Source organism: Misgurnus anguillicaudatus, chromosome 19, assembly GCF_027580225.2.
Source record: "Misgurnus anguillicaudatus chromosome 19, ASM2758022v2, whole genome shotgun sequence".
Lineage (NCBI taxonomy): Eukaryota > Metazoa > Chordata > Actinopteri > Cypriniformes > Cobitidae > Misgurnus > Misgurnus anguillicaudatus.
Window position 1 is genome coordinate 24,973,472 of NC_073355.2, and position 22,358 is coordinate 24,995,829.

The window sequence follows — 22,358 nt, forward strand, 5'->3', positions numbered from 1 at the left end:
ATTCTATATGGGTCGTCTTATTCACTTAGACATATGCAATATCCTTATTTTCTGGTTCCTAAAATCTTTACTGAGGTCGGAGGTCGGACACAGGTCATTTCAGTATAAAGCTCCTTTTGACTGGAATAATCTTCCTGTTTCTTTGAGATCTACTACCTCTCTTAATCGCTTTAAGCTTCTATTATTTTCTTATCTTAAAATAACTTATTTATGTTTTTGATTGGTTTACTATTACTATTAATATATATATTTTTTTATTTTATTTTTTTATATGACTTGTGGATGTTTCTTTTTTGTTTTGCTTTAAATTTGTCTTCTGTTGATGTTACTGATTTATGATGCTGAGATTTTGTTTATTTTTAAATTTGTTTATTCTGTTTGTCCATTTTACAATTCTAGATTCTATATGGGTCTTCTTATTCACTTACGGCGCATTCACATGAGGCGTAAGCGTTACCGCCAATCACAGTGGCCACTACACATGCTCTGTTCGTCCATAAACGTAATTGTCTGGCTCTGTCTAAGTTGTTTGTATAAGTCGATCTGATTGGCTGACGCACGCGTTGCCACTTGAAAAGTTGAGAAATGTTCAACTTCTGCCTCGAGCAACGGCACTGACGCGGCGCCGACGGATCCACAATTCAGTTCGGCAACGCATGACGTCACCCATTAAAAGTGAATGGGAAGCGTTAACGCTGTGAACGTGTGAATGCACCGTTAGACATATGCAATATCTTTATTTTCTTGTTCCTAAAATCTTTATTGAGGTCGGATGCAGGTCATTCATGTTTTTGATTGGTTTACTATTACTATTAATATATATATAATTTATTTATATGACTTGTGGATGTTTCTTTTTTTGCTTTAAATTTGTCTTCTGTTGATGTTACTGATTTATGATGCTGAGATTTTGTATTTCAACTGTGGTCTGAGGGTGTGGGGGACATGTTGAGCATTTTGTCTTTTTTTTGTATATCTGTAGTGTGTGTTTGTTTTGTAATGTGGTTGTGTTTTTTGTTGTATTATTTGTTTATGTTTTTGGGACCCCCTTGAAAATGACATGTTACATCTCAAGGGGCTATCCTTTCAATAAATTCAAAACTAAATTCAATACAATTAATTGTCTGTTAGTAAAAGGTGAAATGAAACTGCTGAAATGCAAGACATATTTTTAAACAAATTAAATAATTTTTGTAGAGTAAGCGTTTCATGCTATGAAAGGGAAAGGAAGTGGGCATGGTGAACTTTTATCACATTGAAGTTTTTTTACTGCATAAACGGAAGCTAGCTTTACTGAAAGGAGTACAAATATAGGATATGCATGATATTCATATTATCTTTGGAGCACTCTGAAACAACACAAGAAAAACAATGCGAAGATCTCTTCTTACTTTGATTTTAGGTAAATTCAGTAAATTCAATCTTGGAAATCATGTTTTGGCTAAAATGTTTTTTAAACTTATATGTAGTTTTAAATTACTTTAAAGTAGTCACTCTGACTAAAATTTGCGAAAATGTATCCTTTTTATCTTGAGGTCTCACCCTCACTCACTGCTTCTTAAACAGTACTAAAGAAGTTTTCTGTGCTCTTTTTGAAGTTTTTCTTTATAATTTGGTCTAATTTATCTATTAAAAACTTTGTTATTTATCTCAACAGCCTGTGCTCTGAGTTCTTCATCTGGTAGGTAGACTGCATGTTTTCCTCTTTAACTGTTTTTCTATCGTCTACTTTAATACTCAGATTTATTCTATTCATTAAAGCTGCAATACAGTACATAACTTTTTCATGTGAAAACAAACTAAAATCAGACTAAGGATACAATCAGGATACAAAATTTTTTTATCAATCCATTACAGTTATGTCAAATAAAGAATCAGATTACAGGTACATTTTTTAAAAATGCTATTTTATTTTTTATGCAATTAATTAATTTTTTTTTTGTGTTAAGTATTACAACCAATCAAAGCCATGAAATTCAGATACGTGAGTTTTCAAATAGAGTTTGGCATTTTCATTTTTAGTTAATGACACTACACAATATAACATATTTATGCATATTAACTAGGGCTGTGACGATACATCACATTTCCCATTAAAAAGACCTGCCTGAAATCGATTCTAAATCACAAGGCTCTGATTCTGTGTTTCATGCACAGCTTGTGTATGGCTCTGTGAGCAGTAGGAACTAGGAAGTCCTTATCAATCTAAAATCTACGGTGGCCGAGAAGTGCAAAACTAAACAACAAATCTAATATCAAAACAACTAATTAAAACCACAAATGCAAATTTAAAAACAAAATTGCTAGTCAAAAAAAAAACACAACTACAAATCCAGTGACAAAATAACAATTCAGAAAACAAAATAACAAATGAGAAAACAAAAAAAAAAAAAACAAAAAAACAAATGAAAACCACAATGACAAGTCAGAAAACACAACGACAAATCTACAAACTGGAAAGAGTAGGTATATTGCGCGAATGTAATGGTTAGGGGAGAGTGGGGTGATTTGTAGTTCCACCCCTAGTTTCTGGAAAACCATAGAAGAAATTGGTCATGTGACAACATCATTTTGAAAAGCAATCAATTTTACTTATCCTCAAAAAAAGAGACACACACATGGCATGAGAGGTAAGCACATTTTAGCTTTTTTATTTTATTTTAGGTTTTTTCCATTCAAAGTAAAATTTCTATGAATAAGGTTTATTGATTGTAGTGTCTAAACAATTATAGATAGGTTTGAAAATATTTCACACATGTTTTAGTGCTTAAGCAGGCTACACAATGAGTCTATGAAGTTAGCATAATGTTAGCTCTTAACTGCTGGATCATGCTAATTGTTCAGACTTGTAGGTCTGGAGTGATTTGTGCCAAAGGGCCTGGATTAAGTTGTGTCAGAGGTGATGTGCTCAAGAAACTACCCACACCCCAAAACTTGGTGGTACATCCATAAGACGGTATAAGTTTATATTCCCCTGCAGTATTGACAAGTGGGATGTTAAATAGTATTCCATATCCAGACCACCTAGACCTACATACTCACAGGGGATAATCTAGAGAAGTGATATGGACATGCCTCATCAGTGTTTGACTTAGGCCTACCTGCCATTTGTTTCATTTAGCTAACATTGATTTCAGTTTTGAGTTTGCACTATGTTAGTAAAGAGAAGTTTTTAAGTGGCCAAGTCACAATAGGATGTTTAGAAATTAGTCTAGTCACTTTATTCTTATATATTACATAATTGACAGACAGCGTTCTGTGTACAGTATGTCAACAGGCATCTATTGCCAAAGCCATTTTGCCTGAAATTATTCAGAAATATCATATATTGTGTATTTAAGTTCTGTTTTTCCAAAAACTACAAAATATGACTTATTCCAACAGTTTAACAGAGTGACAATATCTAAATAACCTTAAATGAGTAATTGTGTATTGAATTTGTCTTGATTTAATATAGCATTACAGTTCATAACATTAAAAAGTTCTGTTTTAATTTAGAAATCACCGGCACAATTTACCCCAACTTATTTTCCCTAAAAGCACAACTTACCCCGCACCAGGGGCAAGTTGTGCCACGAGACTACTTTTTTCCCAAAAGCTATATTTCTGAAACAATTTATTTCAGATCCAAAGTGATTGTTCTCAGGGATGCACAACATCCTGAAATATATGTACATCCTTAAGTTGAAGGCATTATTGTCATGGCCTCACTTTAAAGTCACTTTAAAGGATTAGTCCATTTTCTTAAAAGAAAAATTCAGATGGTTTGCTCGCCACCATGTCATCCAAAATGTTGATGTCTTTCTTTGTTCAGTCGAGAAGAAGTTGTGTTTTTTGAGGAGAACATTGCAGAGTTTTTCTAATTTTGATGGACTTTAATAGAGCCCAAAATTTGATACTTAACTCTTATCTAGCAAAACGATTGTCATTTTTGACAATGAAAGTGACAAATATGCACTTTTGAAGCACAACTTCTCATCTAGATCCAGTCGTGATGCGCTAGCGTGACCGACGCAATACGTCATCACGTCAAGAGGTCACAGAGGACAAACGCGAAACTCCGCCCCAGTGTTTACATGTGTTGAGAAAGAGGACCATTCCTACGTTGTTGTATGTCAACTGATACTAATTAATGTCTTTGTGGCAGTTTATTGTTTACAATGGTCCGAAAATGTGTGTTTATATATGTAACACGCAGGCACGTGCAGGGGGGGGGTGCCCAAGCACCTGCCCCTTTACCCCTGGATGACCAAAGTGCCCTTTTTGTCAAGGCATTTTTTTGCAATTAAATGCCCTTTTGTGAAGGCCTGTCCAATCTAACTATTAGTAAAATTAATAAAAAATAATTTAGCCGCAAATAAAATTAGTCACATGATGACGTATTGAACTTTTATTGGACAATCTCTTTAGGGAAAGCTCACAGCGCAGCAGCGCCCACACGTGCACGACACGGTGCGCAGTACAGGGAGGATCCCCTTCGAGCCGGCATTGAACCGAAGCGGTATGCTCGTTATATTATTATTATTTTACAAGAACAACGTGAGGAGAGCATGCACAGCTTTTGTTTATTGCTGTCTGTGTGTATTAACATCTTTAGAACGTTAGATGCAAACAGGGCTCTCAAGTCTCACGCGTTCGGCGGGAGACACGCATTTCAGGTAGTTCACACGACAGCACACCTTGTATTTCTCACGCTGAAAATAAAACATTCTTCCCATATAAAACAATGGATGAAGCAAAGGCAGGGACGTTCTCTGCCGGGAGTTCATACAGGTAGCTGTCTCGAGTTTTTAGGTGTGCTCAACTTCACGCAGCAATGCAAGAACAAAACGCACATGACATCAAAGTACCGCGAGAAATATTCAGGAAATCATACGGAGGAGTTTGATTTCAAATCGCTCTCACGCTGTTCTAATGTCATCCACTTGTCACGCGGAGTTTGTTGGAAGAGCAAGATCCGATGAATACGGTAAAAAAACTCTTACTTTTTGTATCATATTGAATTTACGATTCCTGGACTCGCCTTTGATAAAAGACAATAGGAGCTGATGTTGGGTAATATAGCCATACTCGTGCTAAATTATTAACTCAATCAAAAACTCTCCAGCTTTGCAACCAGTTTTAGTTTACCTGAAAATAAATTTAGTAGTAGAGGCTTCATGAAATGAATGAAAGGAGAGATGAATGTCATTATTTTATTGCCCTGTCATCAAGGCATCAAAGTGTGCAAAAACACAACACAAACACGATTCAAAACTAAAATATGTAGGCTACTCCAGGGAACTACACTAACCTTTTCCACTGGTGGCACTTGCGCTACCAACTTTTTCAGTTACTGGCGCAAAATATGATTTGGTCGCAAATATTTTTTTCAAGTTATATTAAGGCACTCTGGATAATAATGAACAATAATGAAACTGTATTGCATACAAATATGCTTTTTATTTTACTTGCCATCTTTTAAACCACATGCCTTCTTGTTTTCTTAAACGTTGCAGTGTTTCCTTCCCACAGATCTGAAATTTACTTGGTGGTGGTAGCCGGTGAAAAGGGCAATTATTACCCACTGACAAATAATGGTCTACTATACATATGACGAAGAACTAATAATGTGTGACACAACACAATACTTTGATTTATTGAAAATTAATATTAATTTCACATTATATTTCATCAATCTAACCACCCCAAACTTTCTTTGCCATTAACAAAGCTGACACTGTTTGTCAAAGCACCACGAAAACACTTACTGTTTTTGCACTGATATATGAAGCAATTAGACCCCTTTTATCAAACTCAATATAATACAATACTATGTATAGTATATTAATAAACAGTGCAGGTCTATAGATTATAAATGTGACTGATGTTATGACTGATGTTATAATGGTAATAATTTATATTAGATAGGCACTTTTACTGCTTCTGCTCTATCTTTCTATTTCTCTCTTGCCGATTTAAAAAGCTTAATCCACTCATTATTTCAGATTTAAAAGTCTACTTGCTGTCCCGGTGACAGACTTTACATTGCTTTGCTCGTTCAGTGCAATGGGCTTGACATTAGCATTGCTTTTTGCTACAATCTCTGTCCAAACTTAATATGGATATGGTTTTAGAAAAGATATGGTTTATTAATAATAAGATTATAAAAAAATGTGATAAAGAAAATGCAGCGCGTGGTCGTAACAAGAACCATCGCCATAGAAACCGGAGGCACGCTGAAATGCACTCGTGCTTTAGCGCGGTAGCGCTCATGGCCGTTTTCCGATCGACTCGGGTTATAAACACAACATTAATCAGACTTGGGACACAAGTAATTAAACTAGGACCTAACCGGACCCGACAGACCATTTAAAATATAAACCCGGAACCATACAGGTCCCGCGTCCTCAGTGAAGAAAGACCTCTGCTCAAGTTCAGAAACATGGAAGACACGTGCGCTTGCATCGCGTCGCACCTAATTCATTGAGAAACAGCTGAGCACGCAAACGCACACTGATAGGGAGAGACACGACGTGCTTTCACGCAAAATGAAGCCAACGTGTTGATGGCTCAGAGCACGTTATAAAACGTATTCTTAAAATCCACATATCTGTTTTAATAAATGCTCATAGTAAATCATAGCATATTGTCTAAAACATTAGGTAGCACATTTGCGACCCATTAAAAATTAGGGTCGCAACGGCAGTTCAAAAGGTCGCATATGCGACCATTTTGGTCGCAGTGTAGCTCCCTGTACTCTCTTTGTATACAAATTTCGAACAGGATTAGAATAGAATAGAATTATATTTTAAATATGACAACAAAAACACAAGCCTGTAAACGTAATAATATCTTAATGTCACAATGCAATATATAATATCATATAATTTCAAAACTGCATATACTGTGTTGACACACACAAACACTAAATGAAATGCACTTTAAGTCGTTTTGGATAAAAGCTGCAGCCAAATGCATAAATATATAGATATAAAACTCAGTCTATATAGATTTTTCTGTCTCACTCTATTTGCAAGGAAAATAAAGAAAAACGTTAGACTTATCATCTTTCTATTCTGTATTACTTTATTATTTGTTTCAGTTGTGTGCTTGCGTGTCAGCGAGCAAAGTGCCCTTTTTATTCTTTGAGCACCTGTCCCTCCAATGGTCTCTGCACGGCCCTGGTAACACGTGACCTCCCTACCTACGTCACTACGCATTTACGTTAGGTCGCGCTGGACCGGACCTAGACGAAAAGTTGTGGTTTAAAAGTACATATTTTTTATTTTTCTTGTCAAAAATGACAATCGTTTTGCTAGATAAGACCCTTATGCCTCGTTTGGGATTGTTTATAGTCATTTGAAACTCTGTTGAAAAAACTGTTAAGTGTTGAGTTAAGTATTAAATGTTGGGCTCTATTAAAGTCCATTAAAATGAGAAAAATCCTGCAATGTTTTCCTCAAAAAACATAATTTCTTCTCGACTGAACAAAGAAAGACATCAACATTTTGGATGACATGGTGGTGAGTAAATTATCTGGATTTTTCTTTTAAGAAAATGGACTAATCCTTTTGACTAAAAACTGGCACAAATCACCCCACTCTCCCCTACTGCTGATTGGACGACACCGCTGTCAATCAAAACAACTTCGTCACTCAACTTCTGCTTTTCAAACATTACACTGGAGACTTGTCATTGATGTGGGAATGCTTAACAAAACCGACGAATTGGGAACTAGCTAAGAGAGACCAGTCTGCTACGAGTACTACTAAAACGGCAATTAACTTGGCATTAAGGTACTTGCATAATGCCGGCACCGCCCTGCCAGGTGCGTATATAAGCCGCACGTGCAAACAGGGAAATTAGTGACCGGCCATAACAGCAGGGAGCAGCACCTATGGCGACGGGATGTGACGTCTCCGTACGTAACTGAAATGTTACCTTTCAGTCGGTCACTACGACATCACGTCGTGACCGACGAATTGGGAATCCCTACCAAAACGTCACTGGATCTGACCTCTTCCAGTGTCTGCATAAAGCCATCCAGTTCCACTTAAGGAGTTGGAGAATAGGATTTAAAGCAGCGACTGGGAAGCGCCTTATCTGAGCGGAATAGGAACCCTGCGGAAGCCACCACCCCGTCAGGGGTTAATGGTGGAGAATAGTCAACCGTGGTTGATGTAATAAACAGCTGTGGCTGTGTAAGCAAAGCAGGGCTCTGCTGAGGGAAATGTAGGCTAGTACGATTAACCCTACAGAAAAATACTCCATTTGCTACGACTAGCATCCTTGCTTACAGAAGAATGACCAAAACACTTACCTTTATTTTTAGACAGATCCTGCTAAAATGTCAAGTTTTGATCGCCTCCTAAGCGAAAACACGTTGTACATCTTCTAGCTGTTTTGTGACAGTGTGTAGAAGACAACATTACAAGCATGCTGTGACACTAGCGTTCGACTTCTGGTGGCGATGTAGCGTCTTGATTGACAGAGGTGTCGTCCAATCAGCAGTAACCATTCCAGTCGCACAATGTACCTACCTTTTCCGGTTTGTACGTTTTGTTTTTGTTATATACTTGAAAAAAAATAAAAGATTTGTTTTTGTGTTTTCTGAATTGCCGTTGTGTTTTCTGAGTTGCCGTTGTGTTTTCTGAAATCTTAATTTGTCACTGGATTTGTTATTGTGTTTTTTACATGGCATTTTGTTTTTAATTTGTCATTTTGTTTTGCACTTCTCGCCCACGGTAAAAATCACTATGAGTTTGAGTCGTTTCTAATGTGAATTGTCAAAAGCAAACACAATCATTCAATAATTTTCTCAGTTCAAAACAAAGAAATAAATAAACAATCACTCAAAATATTTGTATTATCATGAAAATACCTGAAGCAATCTGAAGAACAGCGATATAAATATCCCTTTAGACATTTCCTGGAATAGGGTTTGTAATGCTACTTCTTCTGTGGAAAATAAGGTGATTCTACACGAGGGCACCCTCTAGCTTTTGGATGTGGCGGCATTTCACTGTAATTCATTCAAATTCATTCATTGAAAAAATGCGCATTTGCACGATTAATCGTCACAGCCCTAATATTAACGTGTTTTACCTGTTAAAACATGATTTTATAATGTTTATTAGTGGAACTGAAGGTTGGATTAAACTTGAAATGCACATGATCATTGTCATCAGTGAGGCAACCAATCACGAAGAGCTGTGTCGTCATCAGAACTCTGTGCAGCTGCTTTGGAGAGTCTGCGCTGGCTGAGCTAGCCGGATACTCTCAAAATGCTCTCGCTGTACTTTAAACACAGTCACGTGCCTGTAGCGCCAGCTCAAGTCTGACAAAATTACTAACCAGCATGCACTGCTTCAAGTCAGCCACCAATCTGTCTGCGCAGTGCCGCATGAAGTCGAACAAGTCTATTGTTATCAACATCGGATGCATTGAACACCCTGTTCTGATGACGCAAGAGTTGCAACTACGATAGCTGAGGCGGCCATTCTTTGTGTTCTTTTTTAAATGTTTCTAGAGCCTGATAAATTTGTTATAAATATGTGTTAAATACTGTTAAATACTCTCGATATTACAGTCACCGCCATTGCCGTCCAGAAGGAAAGAGAACATTCGAACTTGAACACATTGTGCGAACTGTCTCTTAGTGCCACATGGTTTATTTACACGCTCCTGCTTATTATACTGCACTTCTGACACACCCACAAACAAGAGAAAATGTATTGGTGCACACGGTTTGCGTTACGCACCAGTTTGAACTTGAACGTGCCCCATGTTTTCTTTGACATGTGACCCTTTTGTCGTTCGATATATGATGTAATCACAACAACTGTGATGATAACTTACTTGTTTGTTGTTGAACAACTACAATTAATTCTTGAAGAATACATTTCTTTTTACCTATATCACCCTTTAAAAGAGCCGCCTAGTTTATAGATTTATGGTATTTTTATATTATACACTTTTAGAAGAAAATGTACAAGACGGTACAAAAATTGTCACTGGGCATTACCTTTTTTAAAAAAAGTACACTTTTGTACCTAAAAGGTGTCAGGAATTGTAGAACAGATGAACCCAAATGCACACGATGTCGGGGGACCACAGAAAACACTTTATTTTACAAAAACAAAACCCACGAGGGGGTGCACGACATGAAACATTAAACTGACAAATTACACTAAGACTTTGACTAGATAGCTTGACTAGATAGCTAGACTGGAAACGTACACGTAACACAAGAACACAACACAATGAACCTGCACAGAACTAAAGAAACACTGACATTAAATAGAAAAATCCAAACAAGATAACGAGCGGGAACAGGTGATGTGAGAAAACCAATGATTACTAATAAGCAGGAGAAAGAGGGGGCGGGGTCACAAGACATGACACCGGAGGCACATGCCACACAAGGCATGAACCTCCACACAAGGCCTGGGACTGCCAGAACTCTGCCACCATGACAAAATACAAATATACCATAAGACTTCAAGGCAGAGTCCTGACAAAATGGTACCTCAAAGTTAGGACACTTTGGTACCTTCGAGGTACATATCTGTGCCAAAATGGAACATATTAGGACCTTTTGAAAAGGTACCATCCCAGTGACAACTTTTGTACCTTTTTTCTGAGAGTGTATTCACTTTTTAAATCGGGCGGTTAGCTCCTACAGTCTCATATAGAATAGTGTCCATTCAATGCATAGGAAACTCTCCAGAAGCAGTAGATCATCTGTGTACTTCTTGCCTGTTTTTTACATATTAAGATTTCAGACATACTATTTTTACACATACTGATTAACCTACTACACATACACTCTAAAAAAATTGGGCTTAATAGCACTAAAAGTGCTAAACTGCACCAATAGAGAACCTGGGTAAAACCCTATTATGCTATGTTGAACAATAAAGGGATGTGCACACCACAGCTTTAAATGCGGCTGAAAACGTCAGGTTGAAATTGGTGCTGCTCAGACCAGCATGTGTACTGTATGACATCAGTCTTACTGATGTAAGAGCAATTCGAGAACAGACTGGCTGCACTGTTTGAGTTCTCAAATCACTTGCATGGTACCAATCGCGATAGCACAATGTAAGAGTTTGGCATGGATTGAATTATAATGAAGTTGTCTTGTTTTTCAGGAGGTGATGTTAGACTGGTCAATGGTAGTAATCGCTGCTCTGGTAGAGTTGAGGTCTTTCATGATGGCCATTGGGGAACTGTGTGTGATGACTATTGGGACATTAATGATGCTGCTGTAGTGTGCAGACAGTTGGGATGCGGAGAAGCTGTTACTGCAGACAGTGGGGCTCATTTTGGCCAGGGGATTGACCCAATCTTGCTGGATGATGTTGCATGTTCTGGAAATGAGAGCAGCCTAATACAGTGCAAACACAATGGACTAGGATCTCATAACTGTAAACACAGTCATGATGCTGGTGTTATATGTTCAGGTATGAGAATATTCATTCATTTAATCCCAAATTTTTTTAGCTTACTGACAACATTAATTCTCTCCTAATTCTCTCGCACATAATTTCTGATCAGATTCTTAGAAAAGACCCAGTAAAAATAGCAAACAATTCTATGTTTTTGTGATCAATTTCACTGTTAGGTTAAAAAATATTGATTTTGGCCCTAAAGAAAGCATTTAAGTACACAAAATTAACTCAATGCAATATAGCTTTTTATTTTTATTATGCATTAATACCACAGGAGGAGCTCCAAGAACGTAAACTGATGTAAATGAAAGTAACTGTGTTCCTCAACTCCAGACCTCTGCCCCATCCCAGAATGTTTTAGATGTCTCCTCAACACCTGATTCAACTCAATAACCTCCTTCAGGAATGTTAGAAATGTGGAGCTCAGATGCAAAAGCCGCTAAACGCCACCTACATCAAAAATGAGATATTGATATTAACCAAATGCTCTTGGCAAGTGTTATATGTTCATCAAAGATGTTTGCTTCAAAACCATTTAATCCCGGCCTCAAGTCATTCAGAAATACAGATTTGTTGGCATAATTCATTAAGAGCCTGATAAAAAATGCTCATTTACAAGAAAACATGTCAGATGCACTTAGATGGTTTTAATAATAATAATAATAAATGTATTTTATATAGCGCCTTTCAACGATCTCAACATTTTGGCCTGTTCTATTCATTAAAACATGCCCAATTTCAACTAGTCACATGATAGCACAATGTAAGAGTTTGAAATGGATTGAATTATAATAAAGTTGTCTTGTTTTTCAGGAGGTGATGTTAGACTGGTCAACGGTAGTAATCGCTGTTCTGGTAGAGTTGAAGTCTTTCATGATGGCAGTTGGGGAACTGTGTGTGATGACTCTTGGGACAGTAGTGATGCTGCTGTGGTGTGCAGACAGGTGGGATGTGGAAAAGCTCTTAGTGCCAACAGTGGGGCTTATTTTGGTCAGGGGAGTGACAAGATCTGGCTGGATGATGTAGAATGTTCTGGAAGTGAGAGCAGCCTAAAACAGTGCAAACACACAGGTACCCATAACTGTGGCCACCATGAAGATGCTGGTGTTACATGTTCAGGTATGAGAATATTTATCCATTTAATCCTACACTTTTCTAAGTGCCCACACTTCACTCAATGGATAGCCCAATAAAACAAAATGTCTTTTCTTTCATTTTAAAGTTTTAAATGTTTCAAGTAAAACTGTAAATAAGATTCTTAGATACAGATACTTTTAAAGACTCAATAAAAAGTTGCAAAATTTAAGAAGTATATAAAAAATATTGTAACTGCATCCCTTAAACCAATCAAATACATTTTAAGCTTGACACACGTTTTCTTTCATCTCATACATCAGACTTGTTAAGATTGGTTAATGGCTCTAATTCCTGCTGTGGAAGAGTGGAGCTTTTTCACAATGGCCGGTGGGGAACTGTGTGTGATGAGAGCTGGGACATAACAGATGCTGATGTTGTGTGCAAACAATTAAACTGTGGCAGAGCCATCCGCGCCTCTCACAGCGCAGAATTTGGTCAGGGAAGTGAAGTGAGTTGGATAAATCATTTAAGATGTGTTGGAAATGAGACCACCTTTATGAACTGCTTAGGAAGTCCACTTAGCTGTGATCATAATACAGATGCTGGTGTTGTTTGTACAGGTAAGTCAAAAAAATTGGGAGGAACTACAGTTAGATGGCACTATTTTTGTACTCCAGTGAATATTTATCAGAGAAAAGAACAGTTTTACCACAGACAAAGGTCTTGGCTCAAGAAAGCTTTTGAACATTCAATCGCCATTACTGCTTACACTTAGTAATTTGACTTTTCCTGTTTGTTACCTTTGTCATAATTATTAAATTTAACTTAGACTTATTTTGCACTTATGACTCAAACCTTATAGTAACTGAAATTTTGCCTCTGTGTCAACATTGCCTTGCCCTAGTATACTTCATCAGTGTGGAATCTAAATGTTACAAAATTAATAAAAAATATACACTAAATGCTTTTCATCCTAAATAAAAGCTTTTTTTATATATTTTGCAGGTGATCTGCAGATGCCCACGCTTACCGTTATCTCTCATTCAGTTGTGTCTCCTGGAGAAAACATTCAGTTCAGATGCACAACACCTAATCCAAGATGTCACGAAAATGCTGAATTCTACCTGTTCAGAAACAGATCATCCACAATATCCTCTGAAACAAGTGTATCTAGTGTGACTTTCAGTCTGACTGTAGACGTCTCACATCAGGATCAGTACAGCTGTGATTACTCTTACAGGAATGACACTATCAAGTCTTCCAGGAGTAACACTATTGAAATCACTGTAGGTGAGTGTGTTCACAATGAATTGCTGCTTTTTCTGCATTCCTGCACTTGTCACAGACATTTGTAAATCATAAATTAGTTCAATAGTCAACATGTGTTCCTCTTGTTTTCCAGTGAACCTGCAGAAGCCCAATATTTCTCTCGGTGGATTGTTTGACTTTGGTCCTCAGGGTTCAGTGATCACCAGAGGTCACAGCTTCACTATTACTTGTTCATCTGAATCTCAGTATTCTGGAGGCTTCTTCTCTCTGTTCAGTGGATCAAACATCATCAGTAGTAAACCAGTTGTCAATCACTCAGCCGTCTTCATCTTTCCTGAGGCGGATTATTCACATGAGGGAAACTACAGTTGTGTTTATAAAGTGAATGTGTCCTCACGGAACTTCTATTCAGATGTGTCTGACCCGCTGCTCATTACTATCAGAGGTGAGTTTTAGATGTTTGAACATTGTGTACTAACCAGGCTCCTGTAAACACATAACATCGAAACTAGAGCTGAAGATCTTTGCCCAAACTTGACGGGACCCGTTTTACACGGGCTCTGGTCGGGTTCGGGCTTGCGCTTCGGCTTTGCGCGGGAAATGACCGGTCAAGTGATGCGTTTCGATTAGCGCGAGGAAGACGCGAATATGGATGCTGAGGAGGTGAAACGGAGGCTTGCCTCTGGCGATTATGTTTTGGTTGCACCAGCAAGTAAAGCAAAGTCTGATGTGTGGAAAAGTTTTGACCATGTGCCTAATGAGAATAATGAGCCAGTGGGTTATGTAAAATGCAAGAAATGCGACATTCTTTTAAAGTACAACGACAGTGAGTTCAGTGAAAGGGTGTTCAGTGCTGCTGGACGCACCAGCAGTAAAGCCTTCTACAGTAGATTAAAAAAAAATTCTCCACCAAAACATGTAATCTTGGTGAGTAAATGTTTTTCAAATAATAACTTAACATTAATTGAGTCTTAAATTCATAATGTAGACAGAGTTTAAAGGCTAATGTTGGCATTATTCTTTAATTAAATTTCAGCTGCTATTCACCGTTACGTTGAGGCTGGATTGTGGAGAGAAGTGGAGTCCCGTGGAGTCTTTATTTTAATTTGGTTAATGCCAAATACCAACCTTAATTTAGAATTTATCTTAATTTAATTTGTTAAGAAATTATTATTATTATTATTATTATTATTGGCGTGTTTGCCTATTTATATGCTAAGTGTATTGGGCATATTTAGAGTGCTAAGATTTTACGATGTTACAGGAGGACTTTTTATTTTGTTCCAACTTCCAAGTATCCTGCCCTGCCCTGTAGCCTAATAAATAATGTTAAAACCTGTCTAAATGACTCATTCTTGACAAAAGCTGGTCAAATTATGATCAAAGAAATTTTAACAATTTCGACTGTAACGGGTTCGGGCTTTTAAAAAGCTGTCAATCAAAATGTACTTTCGGGTTCAGGCCGAATTCTATCGGGCTCGTGCTCTTTCGGGCCAAACTTTTAAGGCCCGATTACAACTCTAATCGAAACCAAGATTTAACGATTGATAAAATGTTATTTATTGATGTAAAATGTTATCTTATTGGTCAAAAATCCTGCAGTGTGTTTTGGCTGTGATATTGTTTCTGTGAGCTGCATCTTTTCATGTGAACAGGCAAATTTCTTTCACTTGGTAACTTGTTGCATGGTGTCTGATGAAGTACTTCTTGCCTATTGTTTTTTACATATTAAGATTTCAGACATACTATTTTTACACATACTGATTTGACCTACTACACATACACTCTAAAAAATTGTCCTTAACAGCACTGAAAGTGTTAAACTGCACCAATAGAGAACCTGGGTAGAACCTTATTGTGCTATGTTGAACCATAAAGGAATGTGCACACCACAGCTTTAAATGCAGCTAAAAACATCAGGTTGACATTTTTCAACTCGGCTATCAGCGTGGAAAAATATGCTAGCTGCTGTCATTTTTAAAAAGCACCACGCTTCCATTTGAAACAATTGAACAATTGTCATTCCTTAGCACCACTTATGGTTCTACAGATGTGCTATGTAGGTGATTGGTAGTGCTAAAATGGCTCCATTATTATTACGAGCTTTTAGTATTATCTAGCACTATTTTTTAAAGAGTGTACTGATTTGCTGATTTTGGATGCAGGGTTTAACTTGGTGCTGCTCAGACCAGCATGTGTACTGTATGAGATCAAAGTATTGTAAGAGTAATTCAAGAACAGACTGACTACACTGTTTGATTTCTCAAATCACTTGCACGGTACCAATCGCGATAGCACAATGTAAGAGTTTGGCATGGATTGAATTATAATGAAGTTGTCTTGTTTTTCAGGAGGTGATGTTAGACTGGTCAATGGTAGTAATCGCTGCTCTGGTAGAGTTGAGGTCTTTCATGATGGTCGTTGGGGAACTGTGTGTGATGACTATTGGGACATTAATGATGCTGCTGTAGTGTGCAGACAGTTGGGATGCGGAGAAGCTGTTACTGCAGACAGTGGGGCTCATTTTGGCCAGGGGATTGACCCAATCTTGCTGGATGATGTTGCATGTTCTGGAAATGAGAGCAGCCTAATACAGTGCAAACACAATGGACTAGGATCTCATAACTGTAAACACAGTCATGATGCTGGTGTTATATGTTCAGGTATGAGAATATTCATCCATTTAATCCCATTTTTTTTAGCTTACTGACAACATTAATTCTCTCGCTAGCACATAATTTCTGATCAGATTCTTAGAAAAGACCCAGTAAAAAAGCAAACAATACTATGTTTTTGTGATCAATTTCTCTGTTAGGTTAAAAATATATTGATTTTGGCCCTAAAGAAAGCACTTAAGTACACAAATTAACTCAATGCAAATATAGCTTTTTATTTTTATTATGCATTAATACCACAGGAGGAGCTCAACTCAATAACCTTCTTCCAGAATGTTAGAAATGTGGAGCTCAGATGCAAAAGCCGCTAAACGCCACCTACATCAAAAATGAGATATTGTTATCAACCAAATGTTCGTGGCAAGTGTTATATGTTCATCAAAGATGTTTGCTTCAAAACCATTTAATCCCGGCCTCAAGTCATTCAGAAATACAGATTTGTTGGCATAATTCATCAAGAGCCTGATAAAAAATGCTCATTTACAAGAAAACATGTCAGATGCACTTAGAGGGTTTTGTATCTGATTTCTTTAAATATCTCTCTAATTAACACTAAAAAGCTGATGAGATGTTTTATATAAGGAGACGTTTAAAACATTCTTTGGCTGGAGGTCTTTATTTGAAAAAACACTGCTGTAGAAAATTATAGTATTTACATTTGTTTAAAAGCAGGATATAGGTGATTTTTTTTTGATAAACACTTTTGTTATGCTGGTTAAAAAATTTTGTCCAAAGATTTTATTCTGTCTGAATGTCCGCTGCTTCATATCATAAATCCATAGGTTGTGATGTTAATATCTGATCATAATGGTACTGAGGGTATATAAATTTTTAATGCATCAGACATGAATGCTGTTATAAGATGATTTCTGTGATCGTTTCAACATTACACTGAAAAAAATGATTAATTGAATTGAATACTTTTTTGAAGGTAAGTGGTTGCAATCAATTTATTTAAGTTACATTTAAACAAAAGTTTTGTATTTTATTTTACTTGACTAATGTTTTTTGTTTAAATGTACTTAAATAAATTAATTGCAACCACTTACCTTAAAAAATGTATTCAATTCAATGAATCATTTTTTCAGTGTAGAATATACCAAGTTTCAATGGAAAATAATAGAAAAAAAACAAATGTTTTTGTTAATCGAGTGAGCATTCAACATTTTGGCCTGTTCTATTCATTAAAACATGCCCAATTTCAACTAGTCACATGATAGCACAATGTAAGAGTTTGAAATGGATTGAATTATAATAAAGTTGTCTTGTTTTTCAGAAGGTGATGTTAGACTGGTCAATGGTAATAATCGCTGCTCTGGTAGAGTTGAGGTCTTTCATGATGGCAGTTGGGGAACTGTGTGTGATGACTCTTGGGACATTAATGATGCTACTGTGGTGTGCAGACAGGTGGGATGTGGAAATGCTCTCAGTGCAAACAGTGGGGCTTATTTTGGTCAGGGGAGTGACAAGATCTGGCTGGATGATGTTGCATGTTCTGGAAGTGAGAGCAGACTAATACAGTGCAAACACAATGGACTAGGATCTCATAACTGTGGCCACCATAAAGATGCTGGTGTTACATGTTCAGGTATGAGAATATTCATCCATTTTATCCTACACTTTTCTAAGTGCCCACACTTCACTCAATGGATAGCCCAATAAAACAAAATGTCTTTTCTTTCATTTTAAAGTTTTAAATGTTTCAAGTAAAACTGTAAATAAGATTCTTAGATACAGATACTTTTAAAGACTCAATAAAAAGTTGCAAAATTTAAGAAGTATATAAAAAATATTGTAACTGCATCCCTTAAACCAATCAAATACATTTTAAGCTTGACACAAGTTTTCTTTCATCTCATACATCAGACTTGTTAAGATTGGTTAATGGCTCTAATTCCTGCTGTGGAAGAGTGGAGCTCCTTCACAATGGCCGGTGGGGAACTGTGTGTGATGAGAGCTGGGACATAAGAGATGCTGATGTTGTGTGCAAACAATTAAACTGTGGCAGAGCCATCCGCGCCTCTCACAGTGCAGAATTTGGTCAGGGAAGTGAAGTGAGTTGGATAAATCATTTAAGATGTGTTGGAAATGAGACCACCTTTATGAACTGCTTAGGAAGTCCACTTAGCTGTGATCATAATACAGATGCTGGTGTTGTTTGTACAGGTAAGTCCAAACAATTGGGAGGAACTACAGTTAGATGGCACTATTTTTGTACTCCAGTGAATATTTATCAGAGAAAAGAACAGTTTTACCACAGACAAAGGTCTTGGCTACAAGAAAGCTTTTGAACATTCAATCGCCATTACTGCTTACACTTAGTAATTTGACTTTTCCTGTTTGTTACCTTTGTCATAATTATTAAATTTAACTTAGACTTATTTTGCACTTATGACTCAAACCTTATAGTAACTGAAATTTTGCCTCTGTGTCAACATTGCCTTGCCCTAGTATACTTCATCAGTGTGGAATCTAAATGTTACAAAATTAATAAAAAATATACACTAAATGCTTTTCATCCTAAATAAAAGCTTTTTTTATATATTTTGCAGGTGATCTGCAGATGCCCACGCTTACCGTTATCTCTCATTCAGTTGTGTCTCCTGGAGAAAACATTCAGTTCAGATGCACAACACCTAATCCAAGATGTCAGGAAAATGCTGAATTCCACCTGTTCAGAAGATCATCCACAATATCCTCTCAAACAAGTGTATCTAGTGTGACTTTCAGTCTGACTGCAGACGTCTCACATCAGGATCAGTACAGCTGTGATTACTCTTACAGGAATGACACCATCAAGTCTTCCAGGAGTAACACTATTGAAATCACTGTAGGTGAGTGTGTTCACAATGAATTGCTGCTTTTTCTGCATTCCTGCACTTGTCACAGACATTTGTAAATCATAAATTAGTTCAATAGTCAACATGTGTTTCTCTTGTTTTCTAGTGAACCTGCAGAAGCCCAATATTTCTCTCAGTGGATTGTTTGACTTTGGTCCTCAGGGTTCAGTGATCACCAGAGGTCACAACTTCACTATTACTTGTTCATCTGAATCTTCGTATTCTGGAGGCTTCTTCTCTCTGTTCAGTGGATCAAACATCACAAGTCATGAACCAGCTGTCAATCACTCAGCCGTCTTCATCTTTCCTGAGGCAGATTATTCACATGAGGGAAACTACAGTTGTGTTTATGAAGTGAATGTGTCCTCACGTAACTTTCGTTCAGATGCGTCTGACCTGCTGATCATCACTATCAGAGGTGAGTTATAGATGTTTGAACATTGTGTACTAACCAGGCTTGAAGCTTAAGCTCTCCTGTAAACACATAACATTGAAACCAAGATTTAACGTGTGACAAAATGTTATTTATTGATGTAAAATGTTATATTATTGGTTAAAAATCCTGCAGTGTGTTTTGGCTGTGATATTGTTTCTGTGAGCTGCATCTTTTCATGTGAACAGGCAAATTTCTTTCACTTGGTAATGTGTTGCATTGTGCCTGATAAAGTACTGGTAAGCACAAGATAAGCGGCTGGTAATGAAAGAATAACTTGAAAACGTCTCTCTTTCAGCCTCTTTGCATCCTGTCATTGGTGCTATTGTGTCAGCTGTACTTCTCATCTTCTCGGCTCTTGTTATCGTCTTCATAGTGAAGAGAAGACAAAAACAAAACAACGAGGAGATTCATAAAAAGTGCTTATTTGAGAAAGGTGATATTGTGATGCATTTGTTACCGGCCTCAGACCTACAGTAGGGGATATCTGAGCTGGCAGCAAAGGACACACAGGCAGTGAAGCACTGTGTATCTGTGAAATAATAAAGAGACAGACAAAATGAGAGTCGTTCCCTTGGTGCATCAGTTTACTTCTTAGATCATCAAACTTTAGTAACTGTACACATTTCTTGAGTTACATACAAAAATAACTTCATCTGCACATAACTGATACTGTATATGACTCACACATGTACACAAGTTATATGGATACATACACACCTGTATTCCCTAACCTGTTTCAAATAAAGGCTATATAACATTTATACATATTATAAAGAAGAGTGTGTACAGAAAAGTTACTTCAACTTTTTTACAGGTTTTTTTTTACAGCAATTGTGGATCATGGAGCAGCTCTTAAGTTCCCGGAAGTTACTGTCAGCTCCATAGAGTTACAGCAGAACAGACCGACAATGATGAGTTTTTAAGTGGTAAGACGTTTAAATAATAATATTGTAGTAATAATATTAATAATAATAATATTTTGTATATTAAATTAGTAGATTTAAGGGATATTACTCAATAAAAGTTTAGGATGGATAAAATTAGCATCCCACACGGCCATGAGCAGCCTATAATTAGAAATTCAGTTCTCTTAATGCCTTGCGTCTTAATCCGTTGTTGTGTAGTTACAGATAAACGATAATAAACGCAAAATTGATGAATATAGTTGATGAGTTTAAACTTTATGGGCCGATTTCCCGGACAGGGATTAGCTTAATCCAGGACTAGGCCTTAGTTTAATTAGGAAATATAATTCGTTTTAACAAACATGCCTTACTAAAAACATTACCTGTGTGCATTTTGAGGCAAAGCAAAGGGCAATGATGTATTTTAAGACATGTAAGTGCAAGTTTTTTTTCAGTTTGGACAGCTCTTAAAAATGTTTTAGTCTAGGGCCCTGTTTACACGTACATGGTTATTTTTAAAAACTGAGAGATTTACCTTCGTTTGTGCCCCTCGTTTACAAGCAAACAGAGAACTCGCCTCTGAAACCGGTTGTTTCTAAAAACTCCGGCCAGAGTGGAGATCTTGAAAATCTTCGGTTGCACGGTTGCATGTAAACTGACACAAACGGATGTTTAAGCAGGCAACGTCACAGAGTATGCGCCAGAGCTCGCACCTACGTCAATAGTGCGACCTATGTTTACAAGTGACTGCTAGTCTGAACGCTTCCAAGACCACATTTCGTGCAAACTCATTTCGTCTGTTTGTATTTGCAAATACAGCTGCTCCATTATGTCGAGGAGCAGAGACGAGTGCTCGGAGGTCAGCAATTTTATGCGTGTTTGACTTCATGCGGCGCTGCAAGAACCGACAGACGGATGATGTCAAAGTACCGCGAGAGCGATTCGAAATTAGACCTCTACCTGTGATTCCTCAACTCGCTCTCGCGGTACTTTGACGTCATCGATCACCTACTGCAACAACTCCTCCCTCCAACATGAAGAACCAGTTTGCGTCATCACCAGCACTGCCGGTGATTGGCTTACGTGGGCTTGAACTTCTCTTGACAGCATATATGCACGGGCAGGCACGTGCACACATAGACATCAAAGGGGGCTTGAGCACCTGCCCTTTTTATTCCTGGAGAAAAAGTGCCCTTTTTTCTGGGGTGCTTTTTTTTTTTTAAATAATATGATCTTTATTCATATAACAACTGATGTCTGTCTGTTTCTTGTGTTTTTACTTGTTACTTATTTAATTTACCATGAATTTATTCAGGAATCATTTAAATGAGATTTAAACTCTTATAAAAAGAAAAATAGCGCTATTTGTGGTACACAAACGGTTAACGATGAGTCCCGCCTCCAAAACTCACATCGCTAATATGATTGGCTTTACCTTTCCTAAGTCCCGCCTCTCTAACGTACTTCGCTTTATGATTGGTCTTGTCTCTACTCGTGTATGCTGCATTCGCGCTTGTAAGAAGCGCCAAATCTCAGCCTGAACGAGACGCGATGTGCATGATTGCAGGCAGCAACCGGTAAGTGTGTGAGGAAGAAAACATTCTTATATTAACAGTTTTATGCACAAAATATGGGACACGTTGTTACACATAACGATTCAGGGACATTGTTTTCCACGACAATCCCATATTAACCTGAAGAGTTGCAAACTTGCAACAGTG

The 22,358-nt window shown here is 37.3% G+C and overlaps 1 protein-coding gene across 1 annotated transcript; it reads left to right on the forward strand.

The window, feature by feature from the left end:
- Nucleotides 1-1,302: 1,302 nt before the first annotated feature.
- Nucleotides 1,303-20,472, forward strand: LOC129425172 (scavenger receptor cysteine-rich domain-containing protein DMBT1). Its single transcript, XM_073857230.1, has 13 exons — nucleotides 1,303-1,402; nucleotides 1,658-1,681; nucleotides 11,136-11,447; nucleotides 12,249-12,554; nucleotides 12,833-13,132; nucleotides 13,518-13,802; nucleotides 13,915-14,226; nucleotides 16,133-16,444; nucleotides 17,733-18,044; nucleotides 18,323-18,622; nucleotides 19,009-19,290; nucleotides 19,403-19,714; nucleotides 20,028-20,472. The coding sequence occupies exons 1-13, from the start codon at nucleotides 1,372-1,374 to the stop codon at nucleotides 20,207-20,209; spliced, it is 3,270 nt and encodes a 1,089-aa protein (XP_073713331.1). The 5' UTR covers nucleotides 1,303-1,371; the 3' UTR covers nucleotides 20,210-20,472.
- Nucleotides 20,473-22,358: the final 1,886 nt, after the last annotated feature.